Source organism: Seriola dumerili, unplaced genomic scaffold (assembly GCF_002260705.1).
Source record: "Seriola dumerili isolate Sdu_G_001 unplaced genomic scaffold, Sdu_1.0 BDQW01000134.1, whole genome shotgun sequence".
NCBI lineage: Eukaryota > Metazoa > Chordata > Actinopteri > Carangiformes > Carangidae > Seriola > Seriola dumerili.
In genome coordinates this window covers 1,724,543-1,744,079 of record NW_019174389.1, presented here as the reverse complement: position 1 = coordinate 1,744,079, position 19,537 = coordinate 1,724,543, and the positions used below count along the sequence as shown (strand labels likewise).

At 41.0% G+C, this 19,537-nt stretch overlaps 1 protein-coding gene across 1 annotated transcript; it reads right to left on the bottom strand.

Moving 5' to 3' along the window:
- Positions 1-222: 222 nt before the first annotated feature.
- Positions 223-9,017, bottom strand: mtus2 (microtubule associated scaffold protein 2). The gene is made up of 9 exons (XM_022748934.1): positions 8,961-9,017; positions 5,358-5,424; positions 4,768-4,982; positions 4,369-4,474; positions 4,201-4,274; positions 4,005-4,103; positions 3,771-3,890; positions 3,402-3,499; positions 223-3,058 (listed from the first exon to the last, which is right to left on the bottom strand). Exons 1-9 carry the CDS (start codon positions 9,015-9,017, stop codon positions 2,833-2,835), a joined length of 1,062 nt encoding a protein of 353 aa, XP_022604655.1. The 3' UTR covers positions 223-2,832.
- Between the last annotated feature and the right edge of the window lie 10,520 nt (positions 9,018-19,537).

Below are 19,537 nucleotides of genomic sequence, written 5' to 3'. Positions count from 1 at the left end.
CAATGGAATCATAATTATGAATATTATAATCCATTTATGCCACTAGATCCCCTGGAATCCTACACACTGGTCCTTTAAACATATATTATTTTCTATTTTTACTAAGACAAAAAAGAGCTCTGTATCATAATTATATATTTAAAGATATATCCACTCCAAATCTTTTGTACACTTATTTTCTTATTGTGATTTAATACTTAAATACAAAGTGCAACATATACAGTATAGATGTTAGTGTCTCATCACTGACCACAATAATTTAACCAGCTAAGCTACAGTTGCAGTTCTGGGGGAGGACAAATAAATAAATAAATATATGAAATGCACAAGAAATGTCAAACAAAAAATAATGCACAACAACCTTATAAAGACATGCTTTCATATAAACTTATCCAGAGCATGGGTTTCTGAAATACTGAAATACAATCGTTACAACAGAAGTCCAGTAAACAATCAACAGAAGTACCGACATCCATGTGACACGCCAACCCTCTCTGACACTGGGTGTGAGCTGTAAACAAAACCTCTTATTCTAGCGTCGAACAAACACTCACTAAATGAGTACTAGGTCATGTCCATAGGACACAGAGGCAATCAGTGCAATCAAAGTACCTGATGGCAAGAAATATCCACTTTACCACTTCCTTTTTAGAACACAGTTAAACCCACCAGCGACCAAGTTAAACATAATCAACTTGTCCGAACAGTAAACAACTCACCTACAACCAAATTCCTGTTTGAGCAGATTTCCACGTTTTAAATCCGGGGAGCTGATTATTAAATCATATTATTATAATAAAGCAATATTTCTTCAAACTATTTTTATATATTTGCGGACCGCACTATGCTCTTTGAAATATGTATACATATTCTGTACATCCAAATAATTTTATACAAAGGACAAACAGACAGTCGAGCTATTATGTAAACATGAGCATAAGTTTAAAAAAAGAGTACAATTACTGTAATACAAAAAAAAAAAAAAGTTATGGCAGTTGCTTCCCTTTGATGATTCATAATTCTCAACACCTGAGATTATTCTCTGCAATGAGACATGAGGTAACAGCTTGCAGCTTTATCCAATTTTTTTCTCAATATGAGTTTGCCAAAGGTCAATTGGAGATACTCATGGAGGATGAAAGTCTGGAAGCCATGACAGTTTTTTTCTTTTTGATTTGTTCTCAAGGTTTTTCTGTGTTGAATCTCAAAACACACAGAACATTTAGTGTGACAGAAACAGTTCCAGTTGGCTGCAAGAGCAACGATAAGGTACACTTAACCAAAGAAAAATAAAACTGTACAAATGCAACACAATGAACAGATTTACATGTGTTCAAGTCGATACTTTGTGACGGAAACTACTATGTCTGCACCATTTAAGGCTGATTCTGCAGCAGTTACTGTACCTCCAGACATATGACACAGTACGTGATGCTATAATACATGATGAGCTGCTGTGTTTATTGATTTCATCTTTGGTGGTTTCTACAGATCCTGCACTTTTGTTTTCACCCATGTTTGTTTGTTTGTTAGTTTGTTTGTTAGTTTGCAGGATTACGCAAAGAAAGTGCTGAACTGATTTACACCAAGCTTGTTAGAGGGATGGGGCATGAGACAGGGAAAAATACAGTAAATTTTTGGAGTGGATCTGGTGAAAGGGGCAAGATCCAGAATTATTTTCATCACTTTCCTCAACACTGTGAAATAGGGCATTTTTTGACATTCTCGTCAATACTTTACTTTGGCGGAGGTATGCACTCAACTGAGAGGCATTCGGAAATACTTATACTTTCTTAAGACGACTACAGGTGAGGGAGAATCAACTCACCAGAAAAATGTAAAATTAGTCTGAAATGTATAATACTATTATCTTTTTTCTCTTGGTTTCATTTGAATAAATCCTGCTCTGTGTCACTGGAAACGAGAAGTAACCTTCACCCCTCCACTCCATTTCGTCACACTGTAGGTAATCCTAAAATAAAGTTCATTATAACTGGAAGACGGAACATGCTTTAAAGAGATCAATACATGTACAGTTTTTACAAATTATGATAAATAACATAGCTAAACCGTGGTGGCAGTTCAATAGACTTATGAGTTGTTATGTTGTCTTAATCATACATTTCAGGTCCGCGCTGATATCTAGCTGTTTAAGGAAAAAAGTAGGGTGGATGATTGAGGTTAGATGGCTAGGTCGTCATTCATACACTCCTGATACATGAAATATTTCAGCATGAAAATGTTGACTTGCCCCAGAGAAGAATCCACACTTTGAGAGTAACTTACTAAAGGTAGTTTTGTGATTTTTACTCAGAAGTATTGCCCGTGCCGTTGCTGGTGGGAGAGACTGGACAGCAAAGGCGCTTCTTGTGTTCATTGTTGTACTTTTGATGTTTGCATTTCTCGTTCATCCGTCATCCTGAGCGCTGGATGAGAGGGTGGAGATGTAGATGGAGGTGAAAACATGGAAATGAGGCACTGCTCTCTGACGTCTACAATGACCAGGTCTTTCATCTGCTGCAGTGTCGCAGCTTTGTGGGGCGTTCGGGTGGAATAGAAAAAGAGGAGGGCAGAGAATTCCCTTACGAGTAATAAGAAGCGTGATCATTAATACAATTCTTTAGGTCAGAGATTAAAATTCCTGGCGTTTGACTTTGGAAATGCATCACATGGGCGGGTTGGCATTTCCCAAGAAACAAACTTATTTGTGTTTGTCCATCTACGTTGTGTAAAATCTATCTGAGAGGAACATTCAACAGAGTCTCCAAAAAATCAGGGCTTCCGATGCCAGATAAAAGAAAGCGTTCGACACAAGAGCTTCCATTGAGAGTGTCATTGATGGTAGGAGTGTGGACGGGCGGGGGAGCCTTGTCCGGAGGATGGCCGATTGATGGGGGAGGAGCTATGGATGGGGGAGGAGCTAGGGGACATGCGAGGGCTCAGCTCGCCAGTCTGAAGACGCCACAGCAGTTCCTCATTTGTGCGACTCAGCCGCTTCTTCTCGTTGCTCTCCTTCTCCACGTGCACCTGCAGGTTGGCGTTCTCCTCAGAGAGTTGTCTGAGGAAGAAGAGGTGTGAGAAAAAGTTAAAACATAAGCGCCATGTACTAGTGCTGCATTCCTATCGCCAGCAGAAATCAGAAATTTCCAGCTGCAAGGTCATAGTTATAAAAAACAGCTGAATATGCCTGAGATGTTCTTTGCCCAGTGCTCTATTTGCCTAAAATTGCCCTCTACTGTACAGTATATATACACAGAGAGTACATCCCTTGATCCTTGATCTTGGGGTTATACAAGGTCATATTGTAACATATATTTTTTATAACAAGATGATGAAATATAATTCATTTCTACTGATTTTAAATAGGTCTTAAATCCGCACTAGTGTGGATTTAAACTGACCTGGACACAGCAAGGTTCTTGTCTATTCGTTCCCTCAGGTCTTCGTTCTGCTGCTGTAACACTTGTAGTCTCTCCTCCAGGTACACATTCTTTTCAGCCTGCTCAAAAACACAGAACATAAGGTGCACAACTTTAAATTCTTTAAATGAAGAAATGGCAGTCTAGAACCAGTGAAACAGGGGAATATGCTAAATGATGATGGTTTGTGAAGGAGACATTTGTCCTGACCAAAATATTAGTCCTTTGTTATTTTTTGCTGTCATTAGCTGACCTTACATGTTAGCTGGTACTGGACAACACTTCAACACTTCACTTGACTTGAAACAAGCATTAGTTTCCTTCAAACAAAAGCAGAAATTTGAAGCCTACTATTTTCTCCAACTCTGAAATCTTCAGCTCCTGCTGATGAATTTGTTGATTCTTCATCTCCAGAACTTCTTTCAGACTCTTCAGGTCTTCCTCAATGTGTTTATACGGAGCCAAAGCATCCTGCCAAAAGCAGAAATCATTAGTGAAAGCCACCATCAGTCTTGCTTTCTTTCTGTTGTATCCAGCTACTGTCACCAAAGCAGTCAAGATATTGTCCAGCGATGTATCAGTTACCACTATCTGCTCATCTGTGCTCCTGCGAAGAGCCTCCTCGAATCGCTTGGCTCGGTCTCTGAGGCTGCGATTCTGAAACGTCAGCGTGTCCACCTGATCCTGTTGACCACACAGATATTGTTGTCTCTAACCACAAAAAGTATCATACTACGTATCTGTGGAGAGATAAAGAGAGATCATTTAAAGGAGTGTTAACCTGCAGTGACAGTCTGATCTTTTGAAACTCTTCTTCCAGGGACTTCCTCTGCTGTTCATGGGCCATCTTCAAATCTAACACAAGAGATAAGACAGTGTTACCTCTCTTAACCTGCAACAGAGCGAGTCGGTAAAGAAAAGCGGCAGGTTTTGAAACATTGGCGCTCACTCTTCACGGTCCTGGCGTGCTCCTCCTGCAGAGTGGCCAGCGTGTCATTGTGAGCCGTCTCCATCTCCATCAGGGACGTCTCGTGGTTCTCACTCATCTCCTCGATCTGGAGACACATCACAAGCACACATTCGCACGTGCATACACACTAGGGGGTGTAGTAATGGATCGTGTAACAGTTTTCATGGGGACTATTTCTTCAGTAGACAGCAGTCCCAGTGAAAACATTTCACAGTGATCTGAAGATTATCCAGAGGAACTGGGACATTGCTTCTGGAAACACATGTTGCTGCTGAAATATTTAAATATCAGTTTCAAATGCTTTGCGAACCACACAATATCAACTTCTTACATCAGATGTGTGCGGCTTATATCGAGTCTTCATCAAAACACACACACCTGCTCCTGCTGGTTCACCCGTAGCTCCTCCAGCTCGGCTTGCTGCTGTGCCTGCAGACTCTCGGTCTCGGCCGTGTGCTGCGTCTTCAGCCGCTCCTCCAGCGCTCCCAGCTCCCTCTGCTGCTGAGCCCGCAACCCCTGCAGCTCAGCCTCAAAACGCCGCTCCAGTTCCTCCTTCTCCTGCTGCAGTTGCTCCCAGTGTGCAACACTGAAAGCTGGGACATGGAGATGGATGATGGAGTTTGTTTTACTGGATTCAAATTTTAGGTCATGTACTCACTACAAAAGAAGATGCACCAAAGTTAATTTAGCAGTTGTATGTTTGTGCCCATTTTTTTTTTTTTTTTTGAATGATCTAAATCCTAAAGCTGTCAGAGTCACTTCTTTTTATAGTATCTAGTATATGGTGTTCGATCTTGGACTAAATCCAGACTTCAATCAACAGAGTGGATTCCCCAGGAGTCATTTGTTCCTCCCATCCCTTGTGCACACCGTATAAGACTTGATAATACTGGGAGATGTGAGTGACTCATTCCTTTCTGTCCTCCCTGTGGTGCCATATACAGTATATCAAGCTGTATCCCACTTACCCACTTCATCCCTGATTTTGGCAAGCTCCAGGGACAGTTCCCTCTCTTTCACAATGGCACTCTCACTCTGAAATGCAAACACATATAACACATACATGAGCACCTCTGAACTGTACAAATGGATTTCTTACAAACACCTACAGTACCATAGTAAGCCTTTGGGAAACGGATGTTACAGTTTTGGCACAAATTTAAGCTGCAACTGACATAAAACTGGGTGATATGATTGAAATTAATATCACAATACTAATAAGAGCATTTTTTTTTAGAATATTGATATATTGTCAGTTAAAAACTAAAGCAACAGCCCTGCAAAACAATCTGTGAAGGTTACAATGTTCAGTTTTTGTTAAAACTGATTTTATGGAGGTGTTGATTCAACTTTACAGGTATTTTTAGAGGCTGTAGTTTGTTGTGCTGTTAAATTGTATTGCATTATGCTGAAAGGTGTCATATATATACATATACATATACATATACATACCAGAAACTGTTAGGAGAAACATGAAGAGACATGAGAGATGGCTGGAGACATTTTGAACCCAAAATGTTGGCAGTGATATATGCATGAGAGGATTATAGACCGAAAGGATGTTCCATCTACATTTACATTTTCTTTCATCAAAAATATTGTCCCATCACATGTGCAGGAGTGCAGTGCCCTCTGGAGCGCACCCATGACACACAAGTTACTCATTTTCGAAGGTTATGTAACCACGGTTCGTGTTGTGTCAAGTTTACATACACTAGTCAAATATAACCGACCACAAGATCAAATGTTAGACTGATGTTTTGAATAATTCACAACTTGCTGCAACTCATTAATTACAAAAAGAACAGGTTACAGTTATACTGCCATAGAGGATTATGTCTATATTGTCTCACTCACATGACTATTATATGGCAGACCGCGAGACAGTAATTAAGCCAGTCTGTATTAAAGTGAGAGCCAGTGTAAAAATAATACCTTCAAGTCAAATGGCCAAGGGGCTCTATGTCTCCATGGCTTTGATGCAGAGTAATATTCATTTGGTGATACACAACTACAGGTAATTTAATCTTCTGCAGGATTCTGTGCTGTTTAATGTTTCCCAAGTTTTCCAAGTCAACAAAATAGTGGTAACTGAAAATTTGGTTTATGATGGGTATGATGATATAATTCATATTAAGAGAATTAAGAGAGAAAAGATGGCCTTAAGCTCCTTTCTTATAAAGGGCATCAATCTTGCATCAAATAGTAAATTCAACTGTATCCAGAATGATGCATGGATGTCTGCACAGTGATATATTTTCAGGGTCCCCATTGAGCTCTGATTTGAAAAGCTTTGAGCAATGAACCTTTTCTTAAACACAACTGTTTTGAAAGCTTTGCTGGTTCATAAAGCTTCACTTCGCAATCACTACCGTACACTGGACTAAAGGTCAGAAGTGGCAGCTACAGTCTATTTTACTATTTACTATTTTACTATTTATTTGACGATAAACGGCTGTGTGCTGCCTGGTTCTCGCAGATCACAGTGAATCAAAGAACACGTCAGGAATGGCAACAACGTTTTTATCATTTCTGTTAATTATAGTGAAAAAACCAATCACTTTATTTGCACCTTTACAATTTGATATCAGTGTATCATCTACTTTACTATGGATCATAGTAACCAAGCGTCTTACACTAAGGGGGCTATTTGTAAGTTTTCTCTGCTGATGAATGTGTTTTTTTGCCGGGAGCAGGTGTTGGTGATTGTCAGTTCACAAGAGCTTTGGTTATTGTTGTTCTTATGATACAAAAGGTTATAATACACCGTCTGAGCAGCGCTACGTCTACACAGCAGATTGGAGGCTGCAGTGAGTCGCTATCAGAAAGTGACAAGGTGGGCCGGGCTAGCTGGTCAGCATGCTCACTTCAGTAGAAGAAAAGACAAGAGTTAACATTGGCGTTGTTGGAGACAGCTCTTGGTGAGAAAAGGAATTAAATTTGATGCTGAACTCACAATGTTTCTTCTAGACTGATAAGTAAACAGCTGTTAATGCTAACTGTGGCTATGTAGCAATAACAGAACTTACAAATAGCTCCTTTAAGCTGAATGCTTCATAGCACCATGTAAGAGTCAACTACAACATTTTTCAAAATAAAGTTTTACATTTTACTTTGAAAAAGTCTCCACACAGAGCTTAAAGGCTCCTCCAGCATCCTCCAGGGACTCCTCGTGATGTGACATCCTGGGAGCACATCTTACTCACAGAGGCAGACACAACAGTCAGTGAAATGACTACTGATCACAACTTTAAACATGCAGAGATGGCTATGCACACTGTTGCTCAGAGATAAAGCGCTGATCACAGAACAGTGCTTACGAGAAACAATGAAAGAAAGAGACGGAGTGGAGCAGGTGAAATATGTATGAGATGGTGTGTCTCGGCAGGAATGATGTCACCCTTTAAGAGGTTTTACTTGGAACATACAGTCATCAGGGGTAGACTGCAGTGACCTCATGAGGGATGAAGCATGGTCAGTGGCTTTTTCATTTCTTTTCTTACTCTACTACTCCACCTCTGCTCCTACCCATCATTCCTTAGTCCTGCCCCTAACAACCCCCTATTCTGCTCTCCAGGGAGTTATGTGTGACATGCATTCTAATTTTCCTATTGAGCCCCCACCCAGGCAACATAATCCATGTTTAGGGCTGCAACTAACTGGGGACTCTTTCTATTATCGATTACACTGTTGATTATTTTTGTGATTCTTTTGTTAGGTTATAGCATAAGGAAAATAGTGAGAAATGCTCTTCACTATTAAACAAAACCCAAATATAGTCAACAGTGAAATAAAACAAGAAATCTGCACATTTGAGAAGCGGGAATGTTTATGGATGACCAATAATTGAATATCTCTCTATCAATCAACTTATCATTTCAGCGCTGTACATCATACCTTCTGGAAAAGAATACACATGGCTTTTTGTAGTAATGGTGCTCATTCTTGAGGAGATACTGTAATTAAGGTTAATTAACCTCAACCTATGTATCTCCAGTTCATAAAATCCTTCCAGTGTGCAGTTGCCTTTTTGTTTGGACTTCTTGTCTTGAAGAGATTCAGGCTCCACTGAGCACACAGCATGAATTTCATGCAGAAAACTGACCACGTGATTTCTTGTAGCTGAGAAATTCAGCAACATCAGGCAAACATGAGAATAACCAAAGTGAAAGTTACCCTTTGCAGCCGATGGAATGTAATCACCAAGAATTAGACGAGCAGATGTAAATTAAGAACACAATGTACACACCGGAATAAAAAAAAAAAGACAGGTGTAAGAATATAGCAGCAGTAGCATGTTATGTAATGTCCCTGCAAACTCTAAGAGAAAAGAAAGAGGGACAGTGCGACAGACAAGCCTGCTTTGACTCAGCACAATCATGCACAGATTTATTCTCTCCATAGCTCTGTCTCTAGGAAACGAGTGAACATAATGCTCATATAAACAGACGCACTCAGACCCCCCCCCCCCATCAAACACACACACATGCGCACAACCACACACACACACACATAAAGGAATCCTCGGTGCTGAAACAAGCCTGCTGCCTGCAGAAGATCCTGCCTTTTACCGTTTGGTCCAGACAGCGCAGAGGGAGGAAAGTGAGCCCACAGCAGCAATGGCCCATACTAGGCTAGCAGACAGCAGCATCCCTGAGCCGGCTGGGGAGGCAGCAGTGACAGATGCGAGTGCCAGAAAGATACAGAAAGATAGACAGAGAGGGGGGGAGGGAACCAGGCGAAGGAAGGAGAGGGGAGGAGAGACGGGAAGACCAAAGCCTCACCTCGTTTCCTGGTTTGCGACCGGCATTTATCCCTGCTAGAACAAAGACTACCAGCCCAGCCCAGCTCTGCCTGCCCACCCCTTAAACCCCCACCAGCACGCCCCGTATCACATTCACACGCATGGCAGGGAGCAACCCACAGACAGACACACACACACACACACACACATACACACACACGTGCGGTCTTTTGCATCTTTAAGAAAAAACAAAAAGAGTGGAGCAGAAGAAGCTGGGGGAGGGAGATGATCAATAAGTGGCCAATTATCTGCTCTGTTACTCAGCTCAGGGAAAACAGCTCCATGTAGCAGGCATTACAGCACACATCCAACCCACATATGCTTAATAGATAATAATTAATTCCAAATAGATCTGACTGAAGGATGATGTCCAGATTGCAGCTTTGGATGTAAAGTTTCTAATAATCCAATGAAGCACTTTAAATTCACTGATGCTCATGAAAAAGAAACCCAAGCTTCTATTTCTATATTTCTTCGTCAGTGTCATACAAACATTATACTTTCAAGAACCTCATCATCTCATGTTGTCACTGCTTGTACACATCTTAAAACACATATCACAGCCAAAGTACAATATCTTGGACATGGACAAGACATAATACACATTTCAGGCTCAAGCTCACTTGTAATTTACATCTAAAAATTGCTAACACTGACATCTAGTTGATAGTAATGACTGAAAACCAATTCGAAGGACCATTTCTGAAGGGGAGTCCCATCCCTCCATACTTATTATTTGCAGGTGTTTCTCAGATGCATATATCTCAAGATCTTCCACCCGTCAGACCTTAGTGGGTATTCTGTCTGTGTCTAACAATCATTCTCACTAAAAGCACAGCCCGGCCCAGGCAGGCAGCTCTAATCTCATTTATCATCTGCCACTGTAGATCAGAACCCGTGGGTGGGGCTAGGAAATGGATGAAATGCAAGCAGAGCACCACGAGAGGGCAAGAAACAGGCGCTTAATCCAGGTTTTGGAGGCAGAACACACTCAGTCACAGTGTGCAAGCAGACTGTTTGTTAGTTTGATTCTTCTACCGAGTATTTCCGCATCATTGTCAGTGATATCTTACACAACGGGAGAAGACTCACCACGAGATGATGCTTATGTATGTCCATACACTGTCCACTTAAACGTAGCCTATAAAAAAAGCCATAAAGCATCACGATTCCCTTTGTTTAAACTATTGGAGAAACCTTAGGAAATCCTCAGTATTTCCCCACAAACAGTGTCACTTCAGTTAGTTCCATTTACATTTTCAAAACGGGATCAAAAGAAAGAAAGAAAGTGATGCTGACAACAAAAGCCAGATGCTACAGGTGTCATTTGTGCCAGTGAAGACGCTGCGCTTTGTAGTTGCAGCCTGAAGCCAGCTACCTTTTCTTGTGTAGTTGTTACAGCAGGAATGTGTTGTTTGTTAGGCTGGAATACGGCTGCACAGTGAACGCACAGCAGGCTTAACCAAGATGCTTGATTTCAGCAAAAGGATGCGGTTTCTATTAGACGATTCTGTTCGCATTATTTCAAGACCATACAGCTGGTTTTTATCCTATTGTCTCAAAATGATGAATACTTTGTCAACCTTTTCCCAAAACACACCATTAGGTTTTTAAATTCATTTTGACACTTTACTATGCCAGTGCCTCTTTTCATTTCAGAGTGATATGAAAACCAGCTGGCAGAGATATGATCCTCGCCTGATATGGGCGATGCATCCATCATGATGAATGTTACAGTCACTTTATCAAGTTATGTTGGTCTTACACAATAATGCATTTACGAGCAAGGGCTCTTTTGAAAATTCATCCCTGCAGAAATTTTTAATACAAGAAAAGATCAAATTCATGACATCCATCAGCTAATTTATCTTGAAATTAAATCCAGGGCATACTCCTGGGATTCATTTCTGATATCTTGGATGTCAGAGCTTCCTCATACTGACCATAAAGGGAAAGGGAGAGAAAGGGAATGCAGCCTGCTACAGGCCTGTCTTACAATTTAGGAAAGAATTTGGGCTTTAATTGGGATCACGATATAAGATTCTCACTAAACGATTATTGTGGCCAAACAAATTCATGAAAACAATGTTATTGTGATATCAGGAGAAAATCTGAAAATAATAATAATTCAAATTCATCTTTAACTGTGTTTATTGTGTGTTTTGTCTCTTTTCTGGCAAATGAATTGGACTGATTTACAAGTGTAGGGAGGAGGAGAGAGAGTGTGTCACTATAACTGGACAAAATCGTACAAAAATAACAATGGCAACAACAAAGGCAGCCAGATGTACTGATAAACAAAAGATCCACAAGGCAACGATGAGTGCTCTGCTGTGGCCTACCTTGTGACAGAAGTGCTGGGTGGTGATGCTGAAAACGTCCAGGCACAGGGAAGCCTTCTTTAACTGGGCCTGAAGGCTCTGGAGCTGCAGGGCCTGCTGCCCACAGCGCTCCCGCAGCTGCTGGATCAGAGCCCGGTCCAGCTCCTGGGCCCTGTCCGTCCGGACAGAACTGTGGACTGCTGCCGTCCGCCCACGAACTGTAGAGACAGAAAATATACTGAGATATTTTCTCTAATATGAGACTTCTGAGAGAAATGTGGACAACTTCCATACACAAGTGGACAACATCTATAAAGAATATCACATGTATAAGATCAATTTACAAAATTACACTTCCCTCTGTGAATGCCGACGTGTTTTCAATATTTTGATTGTTTTGATAATCCATGAACTCTTTAAGTAATTTATCAAGCAAAGATGCAAAACATTCAGTGATTCAAGCTACTAAATAATCAGAATTTCCTGCTAAGGAATTGTTTTATATGATTGTATTATTTACTGATCTGTTTTCTGTGATTGTAAATTGAATATATTTGGGATTTGGACTGTTGGTGAGATGAAATGGCAAATAGAAAATGTCATCTAGGATTCTGTAAACATTATTTCTTTAACTATTTTACTCCCATTTATTATTTGTTTGAAATAAATCATTAATAGAAAAACAACCAATAGCTTAACTGATAATAAACATATTCATCCAGAATCATTAGCTGCACCCCCAATAGCAACACCATACAGCTGAGCTACACTGCACTGCTCTCTCTCACCTCACACACATACACAAACAGATTCACCGCTGACTGATTGGAACCTCAGTGGTTTACAGACAAATGGTCTGTCCAAGTCGCTGTTATTCAAGTCTGCTCACTGCTCACACCAATCAGCAGCAATTTCCTCTCTCATCTCAACACACCGAGATGCACAGTATGCTGTGCAGTGCTGAAGCCTTTAGCGCCTTGACTGGAACTCAGTGCTCAGGTTATTGTGTCTGTCTGGTCTCTGAGAAAAGGACAAAATGCTGACTTGTGTTGTGGTAATCTGACCCAGCAGGATTGCTACTGGAGGAGCCATCCTAGCATTACAGCTACTGTAGCCTGTTGCTATGACAACAACAGGCTGTCATGGGTCTTGTAATGAAGTGAGGAGAGAGCAAGAGAGAGAGAGAGAGAGAGAGAGAGAGACGGTAAATCTTAAAGGTACAGTAGAAGCAGAAGGTGCTGCAGAGCTGACTACTACTTCCTCCTTTTGTTGCACTTATGTGTACATGTGTACACAGTATGTGTACACATGTACACACACACACTGCAGTGTGATGTATGAGTGTGTGGGACTCACCAGGGGACTGAGGCTTGGGTGAAACCACTGCAAATCTTTTAGGGGAGGATTTTGGTGGCATCACAGCCTCCATGTCCTTCTGCATCTCTCTCCGGGAGGCTGCGCAGTAAAGAAACATGTTTATAAAATATACCTGTTTTCTCGCATATTGTTTTTCTAAATACAATATCTGTTGTATGCTCTGCCTTTCAGAGGACAGTATTGTTATTTTTTTTACTCTTTCACTTTATTTATTAGACAGTTAAATTCACAAGATACTTTGCAGACTGAGATTTTACATACAAAAAATATAAATTTATAATTTGTGATCTATTTCTATGATATGTAAAGTATTAATTTATTAAAGTTCTGCTTACACATGAATATTATTTTTAATATTATTTTATTTATAATCTGATTATAACTCTTTAGTTTTACTTTATTCTCGTCTTTGATTATTAGGGAAATATTCTTGAGAAATTCTTCAGATCTTTAAAATTTATTCTAATGAAATAAGGCAAAAAACAAACATCAATTTTTGGTTGAAACGTTCACAACCGAAAAATGCCGGGAACCACTGGTGTGAGAAAGTGAGAAAACAGTGAGGTGAGGCACAGTGTCGTACAGTGACCGCTAGCTGGAGTTGCTGCTCCACTTGCTGACACAGATTCCGTTGCAGGGAGCCGTCGCTGCGCTTGGCTCACACTGAAATACACACTGTGACCACTGGGTGGTGTCGATATTCCACACACCGATTCACTGCAAAGATGCTGCCACAGGCAACAATCTACACCAACTGACAACAAAGACGCCCACATCAGCATAGAGGGAGTATATTGTATGGCACTACATCACTGCTGTGATGCAATGCTAAGCAGCAGTAAAGATACATTAGAGAACATATTATTTATGATAATATACATTATTTTTCCTTCTCAATGGTTTTCTTCATAAAATACATCTCCCACTGGGACAGTGAGATGAGCAGTGGATGATAAGGGCCTACACTTAATCTGTATATGTTCACATCCATAAAAACAGCTGTGATTAAAGACTCTGTAGGGACTGAAAGAATTAAATAATATAGTTTCCAGCTCAGATTCATGTTCATCTACTACAGCTCAGGTCTGGAGGCTTTATTCTCTGTTCACACAGGAAAACTCATTTCCTAAATGATTCCTGCTTGGTCTGAAAAGTAGTTTGAGATTTTGCCTGTTTTAAGATGACGACAGATGATGACCTTGTGTTTGAAATGTTGGAATAACAAAGTCATTTTTAGTAATGGTGCTAAAAGTATGTATTTTTGCCTTGCGGCTTACTTTTCACAATTTTTTATTTAGAATAAATGACATACACTCTATTTTCAAAAGGGCCTTTCTTCTGATTCTTGAGTACAATAAACATTACATTTTATTTCTGTTTCTCCTTCACTGAAACACCCAAGTGTAAACTGAGCCATTTAAGCATACAAAATATTCATAAAAGCCACAGCGTCTCATATGTAAACTAACTGCCTGAAGCAGGTCAGGCACCACAAATCATACCTATTCCCGCCGGGCCAACAGTGGTACGGTCGGTCTCATTCTGGACCATGTAGTACAATGACATTGACAATGACTAGAAAGCCTCAGTACACCTACGTCTGTAAACTAACCTGCTGGCAAACTGTCCTCCTGTTATTTTACAACTCAGCCCCAAAGAGGAATGAATATCAACATGTGAAGTGAGGCCTACAGTTAATCAGTGGTCATGAGCTGCGTGAGTGCTGACACCTCCCTCTCTCCTACCACACACTCACACATCCAATCTTAAGGGTCATTTGATCACCAGACAGAATGACCTTGAACTGGCAGGTGTGGGGGATGGGGTGGGGCAGAGCAGCTACAGCACAACTATTTTGTGTCTGGAGAGAATCCCAACACCACATACACGCAAAAAGTTTGCCCCCCGGACGCTTGTTTCCACTGGGCATGTGTTGTGGGGACTTACCCAGCGGGGAGGAGCGCTGCGGGGGGAGAGTGCGGCGCTGGAGGCTGGGGGCATTGGGAGGCTGAGGTCGGCTCTGAGTGTGGGAAGCTTCACTCTGGGTTGCTGTGGCTTTGTGTAGAGGTGTGTCATCGCTGCCACTGCTGGCATCTGCAGAGTAGGAAAGATGTCAGAGAACTGAAAAACATAGTCAGGGACTGTCAATATTTTTGAAAGGTTTATATTTACAGGGATGAATGAATGAGTTCTAATTTAATTTCAATTAAAGTATTGGGCAATACAAAAATAAGTATGCTGCTTGGTCTGGTATATTATGCTCTTAATTTTTTTACATAGAGTCTTGTTTCTTAAGGTGCTGGTGTTACAGCTTTTATTTGTCAATCTATTACAGCTTTTCATGATTTGTACATTTATAGTACGTCATTTCATAAGTATATCAGTGAAAATGTAGATAGATGTGAAACAGCAGTGTAAAAACGTCACCTCAGTTATTTTCACTTACAAAAATTTAAAAGCATATGTTTTCCAGAGGATATTTTAGTGTAGTAATAGAGCTGTAAATCAACTCTCACTGACCTGTAAAGGATCATGGGATCCTTTATAGGTTACTGCGGATTCCCATTTTGTATTCCTTTGATATTTTTAGGATTAAGTATCAGCAGATCACTATCTTTCCCTGGAGAGTAGATTTTTTTTTTTTTTTTTTTTTAAATTCACAGAGACGCAAAAAGGCAGAATGCTGAAATCATCTTAATTATTCATAACAGCTGTTATTACGCCTCTAGCTCTCAGTGGATAGGAAAGGCTTTGATTCATAGACAAACTGAGACTGTAGTCCCACAGAAAAACAACACCAAAACCAAATATCCCCTCCAAAAGGAACAGGAGGTTCCAGATCCTTGTCATCTCCTCCTTTGATTTATAAAATTTCATCAGGATAAACTCTTGTCTGTCTCTAGGATTCCAGCACTGGATTGGACAATTCAGCATTTAGGTTTAAATCGTCAGTGTCAGTGAAGAATTGCAAACCAGGTAGCTCCAATTACTTATCATGAAATATTCAGCTCCTCAATCAATAGCGGTGCTGACACATGCCGCACCGATGGGTAACTCGGCAGCACCTTCAAAGAGGAAAGAGCGGCAGGTTCACGCCCCTAAAACAGTATGACTGTGATCTGAGGATGAATGAGTCGGAAGGTTCAAGGAGGCTGAAATCACAGATGTAACAACCAGCTGTTGGAGGAAACTATACAATATGGTATCATGTTTTAATAGCAGTACAACCAAAATTACTGCAGAAAGCATAGAAAATGTTCAGATCAGAAAGAGAACATTAAATCACTTTTGATGTCAAAATGCCCAGGGCCTGTGTGAAACCTCCAATGGGAACACAGTAACTCTCCTCACTGCCACTGAGTCAGAATTCACCCGGGAGAGACAGCAGATCATTTTTTATTTTATTTTTTTTCCAAAGGCATCTTAGTGAAATTGACACTGAGCCACGAAGCTGATTGGCTCTGGGAGACGACTGGAGGCTGACTCACATTGCTAAATGCTTGTTTCTAGCCTGCGTGGTACAGTACAAATCACATCCCCTGCTGTAAGCATCCTCCGATCGGTGTTACACCAGCACGGCGCAAAGAAGGACTCCACTCTGCTGGTGACTAATTCACAAGAAGTGAGGACAGACAGGTTAAGAATATTAAATACACGCAGTGTGTTTTGCATTTTCAATAAGGCTTATCCTTATTATAACCGATGAATGTACAATTCTCTTTTGTCTAAATTAGAATGAGCTTTTCTCAATGAAGCCATCCGGCCTGTGTGATGCAAATATTGGAAATAGTCTAATTCAGGCAGGATATCATAGGAATAACATGGTTTGTCTTTTCTTTTTCTTTTTTTTGTCATAGTAGTTTGATACAATTATTTAGTGCAGGATAAGACTGCAGTAGGACACTAATGTGAACTTTTGGGAAATCCCTTACAAATGAATTTCAGGCAAGAAATAACTTTAACTGGACTGGACATGAAGCTTTTAAGTTTTAAGTGAAGTTTTTAAGCTCTTGGAGAAAAGTCTTGTACAGTGAAGCTGAAATGCGTCTGCACCGTTACATCTCACAGTTTTTATCTGACCTCCTCTTGAGAAGATGGACTTAAAAAAAAAAACAAAATGGGCCTTTGCAGTCACCAGAGGGTTTTTTTTTTCCTGCAGGACGTGGCAGGAATGGGATTGATCCACATGGAAAGAGGCTTAATATTTATAACATGCCACAGAGATATGAGCTGCTTAAACTGCTGTGAAGTCTCACGTGGAACTGATACGCAAAGCTTAAAGCTGGATTGTGAAGTATGTAGTAACTGGTAGCTGCACCATGTCGGCAACATGTCAGAAAATAGGGATGAGGGACACATTTAAATAGCTTGTTCTGTCTGACCAACAGAGAGAAGCAGCAAATATGAGAATCTGGAAACAATGAATGTTTAAACAACTGAAATGATCAGTTTTCTGTAAGTCAACTGATTATCATTGTTTTAACACTAATAAATAGTGTCTTTCAAAAAGTGAACACACTGTAGCTCCAAACACAAACAACTTCAACTCTTGAATCTCGCCATCAAGGCAGCACACAGAACAACAGCCACATGAGCACACCGTGTTCTCCCACTGAGCGAACCAGACAGATAAATTCAATATGTCATCAGCGACCTTATGTTCATTATGGCATCTGAAGGGATGTACTCACTCCCAGTCACAACGTTTCACTGGAGTGCATCCCCGGTGAAATGTGGCTGCATTCGAGGCATACGGCATACTAATAGAGCTGTCTGAGCCAACTGCCTGAAGGGGAAACACTGCCATGCAAGCTGCCAGTCATGTATATGCTGTCTGAACTGCTCCCAAGTGTTTTATTCTCTGGTAGACACCCATCTATTCACTACAGCACAAGCAGAATTACAATTTTTCTTTTTTTTCCCCCTTTTTTTTTATGCTGAAAGGAACTGGCTCACAAATTGAACAACAGCTCTACAAACAAAGACAACAATGCCAATGACAGACAGAGTAGGACACACTTACATGACTGCAGGTTATCATCTCGAGCTGTGGTTGTTTTCTGAAGAATCAGTGTTAAAAATGGGACAAAGTAACCCAGTAAAGTGTACATCGGAGCATTTTAGGAAGGATAGTGTGAAAGAGAGACCATTATCTGGCCTGAGTGTAGGGAAGGTTTGAGGTGGAGATCCACAAGGCAGGGGAGAGGTGGGCCGGAGGTGTCTGGGGTAAAAACAGATTCACAGATTGTCCTGTCATACCACACCCCGACTCTCTGTTTTTGACACATAGTGCACCAGCGCTGGCATCACTTTCTCATTTTGAGGATTATAAATAGGGAAGGCAGGACTGCCATAGACATGTGAAGCAGTGACTGTGGTTGAGGCTGGGGGGCGCACCCTGCATGAGACAACAGCTGTTTTCTACTTTTGTTTTTTTTTTGTTTTTTTTTTCCAGTCTGAGGACGCTGTCTGCACCAGCAGCGCGAGGAATCCCTTGAATCCAGCCAGTCAGAAGACGACAGTAAAAGCAGTGAGCAGGGAACGGCAGCAGTCAGCTGTCTGAGAGTGGAACAAATGTGGTGACACTTGAGCAGAGGACAGCGCTAAGCCATCGTCATATCTGCACAGTCGAGTAGAGGCACTTGTGCCTGTGCAAACCACTTTGGGCAGATTGAATTCATTTTATAAAGATGTTTTATTAGTAATTAATGACGAATAATACGATTTTTTCTGAGAGTATATCTAAGCACATTCAGCCAGAAGTTGGTTTGAGTCGGCATTATGAACAAATGAATCTGCAGTGGCTCCACACTGCAACACAACACACACACACACACACACACACACATGCTGCTGATACTGTATTCAGTAAAGGCTTTAAATAAAAAATAAGTCGTACCTGACAACTTCCGAATTTGTTATGACACATTTCTTATGTCTCTGTTACACACAGACATAACCGGCTCGTCAACTGAATTTTTGATTTATCTAAATGACGGCGGCAGGATGTTTTTTGAGAGGAGTGAGCGCCAGGATTTGTTCCAGATAAAATGCTGCAGTTCGCAAGCAAGAAGGGGACGCAGCAGCGGAGGGTGACTTTAGGATTTCTTCATCAAAACCTCTGCGGTGCAGCAGCTTTCAGCGCCTACTTGTGATAAATGAATGAAAAATGGAACAAAGCGAGTAGCTGTTACTATAGTAACTGAGGAGAGCAGGGGCAGCCACAACTTTCCGGTTGAAGTATTAAGGAGATGTAGTTGTGAAACATAAATCTGGAATATCCTTTTAATCAGACAGAACACTGTCTGTCTGATGCCTGATATATTTTTGTCTGAGGCTCTTTTTAGCCACAGTTTAAGATGAAGTAGTAGAAACTGTATAATGCTGAAGAGTGACTCACGCTGAGAGGGTCGACAGGGATCGCTGTGACTGCTGTCATTAGACTGGTTGCTGGACACAGACGAGACACTGGAGCTGCGGACGAAGCCGAAGGCGGCCAGACGGGCAGCTGGCAGGGCGGAGAAGCCTGGAGGACGGAGACCAGACTGGCCTGGTTTGAGCAGGAGGCCCTTGGGGGTGGTTTCTGGACCTGACCTCTTTTGCTCTCCTGGAGGTAGATGGGAAAATATGCAATATCACAATATCA